The following is a 5,903-nucleotide window of genomic DNA, read 5'->3' as shown; positions in this document are numbered from 1 at the left end:
AGCTAATGCGGCACAGACAAATTTAATTTCAGTACCACAACCCGGGTCAGTTAAGGACTTGTATGGTACATAGACGTATCCTGCACCAGGACTCCTTGCGTATGGGCCTGCGATCAGTCATTCTCACGTAACGATCCCGGACAGCGGTCGCTGTACATGGACGTCTCCGGCCTTTTGAGAAATCAGAGGAAGATAGCAAAATCTTCACCTCTCTTGCGCGCGTCTTGGCCCACGGCGGACATCTCGTCAACTTCGAAATAAGCTGCGCCAACTTTCGAACACGCTGTTCACACACTTCCCTGCGCCAGTATGTAACGCGAGAGTGGCACAAAACCGACAACCGTGCCAAACGATGTCCGACGTAAAGAAAGTGTCAAGACCCCAGCTGCCATGCGTCGGAGAGGGGAAAGGTCGCTGACGAGTTTCTCTTCTCTCCTTCTTAGGACACTTCATTCTGGTTATTTGGGTGGGTACCACTCGGGGTTTCCGGAGAAATTCAAGACCCGGTTTAATTGTTCATACCCACCCCCCTTTTGTTTTTCGTGCCCCCCTCCCATCCCCCCACACTCCTACCAGTCTAAACGTCCCTGCTATCTACTGTTAAGGCAGCTCTGAGAGGAAGATTAGCCACCACCTCCGCAAAGGCCTGTGGCCGCCACATTGCTCGTTCAGCAGGGGTGCGGGTGTTACGTCCAGGAAGCAGGGACTCTGAGGAAGTGGGGGGACATGGGACTCAGTGGAGCAGGCTGGGTCACGGCTGTGTCGCGGCATTGGACATGGGAGGGGGGAGGGGGTATTGGTTCAGCAGCGTCTGAACCACCAGGCATTGGTGGCTCTCCAACTACCACATAGCTTTCCAAATATTTGTCACAATAACATCCAAGGCAAATAACAATGCCCATTGGTCCCGGAGGAGGCGTAGGCAACGCGAGTGTGTGCCAGTGGGACGACTGGGATGCGGCAGTGGCGAGATTAGACGGGGCTGGGCAATGCACCGGGTGATCCCATTGTATCAGTTTCAAGGTTCAACGCCCCCCTCCATTAACCCCCCCCCCACACACACACACAGCATGCTGGGGCGGAAATTAAACACATTTTCACCTATTTTTCCCTTAGTGCCCTGGGGGATTGAGGGGTGCCGTTGCTAATGCCACAAACATGTGGTGTCAAAGGTTGTAGCAGGTGGCATGTGCAGAGAGGCATGGCCGAAAGAGGGCCCCGTCACCCAGAATGAGGGCAAATGACTCTTATCAGCCTGAAGGAGAAAGAATAGCAAAAATAACCAAGGTGCTCGCTCGGGTCTCTCCCACAGATCCATGCCCAGAAACCACCGTGGTTCTCTATGCCTTGGCCGCGCCTTGTGCTTCTGTGCTGAGTGAAACAGGACTATTCCCTGAGAGAAGAAACTGCACACAGGCTGATTGGGGGGTGGGGGGGCGCACTTGGTAGACAGCCGTGGCATCGTGCGTCCACCAAGATGGGATGTAGCGAGTTCACAGGCAAACCTTTAAATCTGTTAATCCCAGGACTGAGAAACTAGCTAATAAAATTCCCACGGAGGCGAGAGAGAGAGACGGGGGTGGGGTGGTGGTGGGAGGAGGGAGAGAGCTTTGTGATGGCTGCGGATCATTAAGGGGGAATCTGCAGACTTTGCATGTACCCTGGACATAAGCTGGGGGATCGATCACCTTGGCTTGGGTCACATGGGCGATGATGGTGTTTGATGCTGAAAGACTTGAGACACTCAATGACCCCCCCCCCCCAAGTTACACGCTAAAGTACGCAGGGAAAAGGATCCCACAGCTGAGCTGAGCCGACCCGCAGCCGCACTTTGTCACGACCTCAGTGTTTTCACGGCCGCACTACTGTGGCTGGTTGGGGACATTTTCAGCACGCGGTCGGCGGAAGCGCATCTGTAGTCAGCTCCGCCAAGTCGGAAGTTATATACGGCTGGCCTCAAACCTGCAGTCCCGCGAAGTGATGCATTAATATGAAAGCGAATCCTGGCTCAGATGGTCTGAGTCAAAGGTGAGTTACGGTCTATTGTAAAGTTTGAGTCACTCAAATAAATAATTGAGAGAATGAAACGTTAAACTCCAAATGGGCTTAAATAGAAAGTACATATCCTAGCTGAGGTTCATACGTTCCAGCTGACGTCATCGCCTCGGTGTTTTTTTGTGTGTGTGTGTTTTTTTTTTTACTGACAATGGGTTCGTATGAGTGTGTGCTATGTCTGGCCACCGCTGCAGAATTCTTCCACTCTGTTGCTACTTGGCTTCAAAAGTCGGCCCTGACATCCCGGAGCCCTGCGCTCTTCCCTCGCCGCCCGAGCCTCCAAGGCGGCTCTATAAGAGGCCCGAGTCCAGCATTTTGGCCAGTGCAATCAATAACTGGAGTGGGCATTGAAAGCGTTATGCAGTAGTTGTTCATGAAATCTTTTCATCTACTTTTGGGAGGGGAGGGGGCGTGGGGGTGCAGCTGTCAATATCAGATGGCACGGTTGAAAAGCAAACCAAGGTCATAATCAAAACTACACTTCTGTGGCGCTACGAGGCCATGCTGCAGGATGCTTGGCGGAAACTGCCTTAATTAATGTCAGCCAAAGCCGTTTATATGATAGCTGTAAAGTCTTACCAGAAAGATAATACCTAAATGCTGCTAATGGATGGTTACTGTACTTGTCTCTGACAGGGCACATGTCTGGAGAAAGGCTGGCTGCTGGAAGAACTTTGCACCTAACCCAGATAGCTCCATATATCCTTTGCTGTTCTGGGCTTGCTTTAGTACCCTTAATGGAAATAGGAGATTTAAATCCTGGATTCTTACTGGATGGTTTTCCTTTGGGTAGCTTTCCCTTCTCTGGTGGAAAAAAAAAACTTCACTGCAACATTTACTTTCACCCCCTCCCCTTTCTTAGAGATAGTCAGCCAAATTCCACTTAAAGCCCCATCCCCGAGGGCAGAGCTGCGATTTGCCACGAGCTAAAACACACAGATCGTTGCTTCACACCCATCTTACACATTATGTACCCCCCTCCTCCTTTTACTTTTTTTTTTTGCAATCACCATAACCACATGGTCAAAGACGGGATCATCTTCCCATACTTGTCCATCAAACTTAAACACTCGTGAGCAGTCTGTAGTATGGAGGGATGAATATCATATAGTTCTCGGGGTGGAAATAATGTGAAGTGAAAGAAAGGAGAGGGAGAAGGAGTCGAGAAAAAAAAGGGAAGGGGAGGGACAGAGAGGAGTACATTTCTGCAGAGTAAGTCAAGACAAGACGAGAAACCGGCTCCTTTTTTCCTCTCTCTCTCTCTCTCTCTCTCTTCTCTCTCTCTCTCTCCTCTCTCTCTCTCTCTCTCTCTCTCCTCTCTCTCTCTCTCTCTCTCTCTCTCTCTCACTCTCTCTCTCTCTCTCTCTCTCTCTCTCTCTCTCTCTCTCTCCTCTCTCTCTCTCTCTCTCTCTCTCTCTCTCTCTCTCTCTCTTTTATTTATGAGGCGGTGGTGCGCATTAGAGCTCTGGGACAGATACAGCCGGCATTTATGAATAAATAAAAAGGTGCACTTACTGAAATAAAAGCCTCTCTCTCCACACACAAACTGCAGCGTGTCGACCAGCTCCGCCCCGCACAAGGTCTCCGGACCCGCCCCTGTTGCCGTCGGAGTCAGGGTGAGGACGCACAGCAGCAGTGAGAGGGTGTGGGCGCAGGACACGCAGCACATCGCGCACTGCGCACCAAAAAGGGGGGGGGAGAGAAAGAACCAGAGAGCCATGAGACACACGCATGCACACAAACGCGCGCGCGCACGCGCACTTCAGCCTCATTAGACTCATTGAGCATCATCACAGACAAGAGAAACGAGCGAGCAAAAAAAAAAAACAAACACACAACTTGTGGGTGTCGGAAGATGTGCAAGGGACGTGATGAAATCCACAGTGGAGTTCGTCACGGCTATGTTAACGGAGCGCTGCGTAAAAGGACGTTGGAGCTCAAAATATGCCCCCCCCACACACATAAACACACACACACACACACACACACATAAACATAAACACACACACACACACACACACATAAAAACACTATATTATCTCTCCATTTTCATCCATTCACAAGTTCCAACAATGTCACCGCGTTTCCAAATACGCGTGGGTGAAGCAAATACACCATCAGAGTGGTGGCTAAGCACCAACGTTACCTCCAAAGAGTCTTTTTCTTTTTTCTTTTTCAACGCCTTATTTCGTTAAGAGCATTTCCCCCATCGCAAAGCCCGCTCAGAACAGTTAAAATGTTTTAAAGGGGTTCGCTACACCGGGAGCCAGGGACTTTGCCCCCTTCCAAAATGTGAGATGGAAAACGTCTCCCCCGCCAAACCCAGCGGAGGAAGCTAAGTGGGCCAAATATACATAATAAAGAGAATAAACACAGGACGCGATCCATCCGCGCTACAGCCCGTGCCACACGGCGCGGGTGCCCAAAAAAAAAAAGCGACTCCCGTTAGACTCGCGCGGAGCTCCCCCCCTCGCACCCGAGGCTCGCGTTAGATTTTTTTTCCTTTTTTTGTTAGCACCTAAAACATGCAGACTCAGCAATAATCCCTCTCAAAGTTCAGGGTAACGTTTGGCTTTACGGCTGAAAGAAAAGAAAGCGAGCGAGCGCGGCGCGGCGCGGCGCGGCGCGCGGCGCGCACGGGCACCGCCAATGGAAATCAATTCATCCGAGAAGCCCGAGTTGTGCAGGATAAACGTGAAGATTTTCTTTCTTTCTTTCTTTTCTTTCCTTTTCTTTTTTTTGTGCAAAAAAAAAAGTCACTTTAAGTTGCAAGGGCAGGCAGTTATGTCCACACACAAATCACTTACAGGGCATGCAGCGTTATAGCCGTGCATAACTGTGCAGGAGGTAAAAAAAAATGTGCAAAAAAAAAATAATAAAAAATCCACGTTTATTTCACATTTAAACTTGAAAGAAACGACGGGTCCCGCCACCTACGCGTGCTTCTTAAGTCGCCGGGCTAAAGCAGAAAGCGGGATGCTGCCCCCGCGAACGGCGAGCAAGTGAATAAGCAAGGTGATAATCGTGTAGCGTGGAAGCAAAGCAGGTAAGTTACCTTGAAGACATCGCACAAATGCCCCTGGAAGAAGTGAGCGCTAGGCATCCCCGCGGGTCTCCGCACGACAAAGAGCAGCAAAAAATGAACTTGTTTGAAGTCATTAAAAAACGGGGGAGAAAAAAGAGGTTGAGATGCGGAGGCAATGTCACATCTCAATATTCCCACTTTGTTCCATTGCGCAGGCTCGTTTTGGAGAAGTGAGATTTAGCGAACAGGAGACGGATTTAGAGAGAAAATCCCTCACATTTATCTACATTACACAGACATTTTCAACAGGAAACAGCTGGGGCAGCATTTGCCTCCTACTCGTCCTAAGTTATTTATTAAGGATTTTGGGCACATATTCAAATAACGTCATTTCTCTCTCTTTTTCTTTTTTTCTTTTCTTTTTTTTCTTTCTTTCTTTTTTTTTCTCTTCTTAGAACGGGATTGAATTTTGATCTCTTTAAGACTTGGTTAGTAGTTCAAGTCAAGGTAGACCGGGCAGTGCTGCGCCACCGGCACAGCCCAGACCAGACCATTAGACGTGTTGCACGTTGCACAGCAGTATGTTTGATGACTTGTGTGTTGTGCTTGGTATATTTGTGCGTCACGAACGTCGATTTAAACACTGACGAGCAGAATATGAACGTTGTCCAACACGTCCCCCTCCCCCCAGCCCCCGTGCGTAATTTGGCTGCTGGACACGCAGCTCGCCCCGCACACTTAAACTGGCCCGATTTGATTTAATTGGATAATTTCCCGAAAGGTTGCCACGCGACTGTCACCCACTATTCTGGCACCGTCGATA

At 49.6% G+C, this 5,903-nt stretch overlaps 1 protein-coding gene across 1 annotated transcript in view; it reads right to left on the bottom strand.

Moving 5' to 3' along the window:
* The window catches only part of igf1 (insulin-like growth factor 1), a 13,443-nt gene extending 7,781 nt beyond the window's left edge, over positions 1 to 5,662 (bottom strand). The window contains exons 1-2 of the mRNA XM_056278041.1: positions 5,111 to 5,662; positions 3,571 to 3,730 (exon numbers count right to left, since the gene is read on the bottom strand). Coding sequence (XP_056134016.1) covers positions 3,571 to 3,730; positions 5,111 to 5,158 — 208 coding nt within the window. The 5' untranslated portion in view covers positions 5,159 to 5,662. The remainder of the gene's footprint in view (positions 1 to 3,570; positions 3,731 to 5,110) is intronic.
* Positions 5,663 to 5,903: the final 241 nt, after the last annotated feature.

This window comes from Lampris incognitus, chromosome 3, assembly GCF_029633865.1.
Source record: "Lampris incognitus isolate fLamInc1 chromosome 3, fLamInc1.hap2, whole genome shotgun sequence".
Taxonomy (NCBI): domain Eukaryota; kingdom Metazoa; phylum Chordata; class Actinopteri; order Lampriformes; family Lampridae; genus Lampris; species Lampris incognitus.
This window is presented reverse-complemented; position numbering and strand designations above follow the sequence as displayed.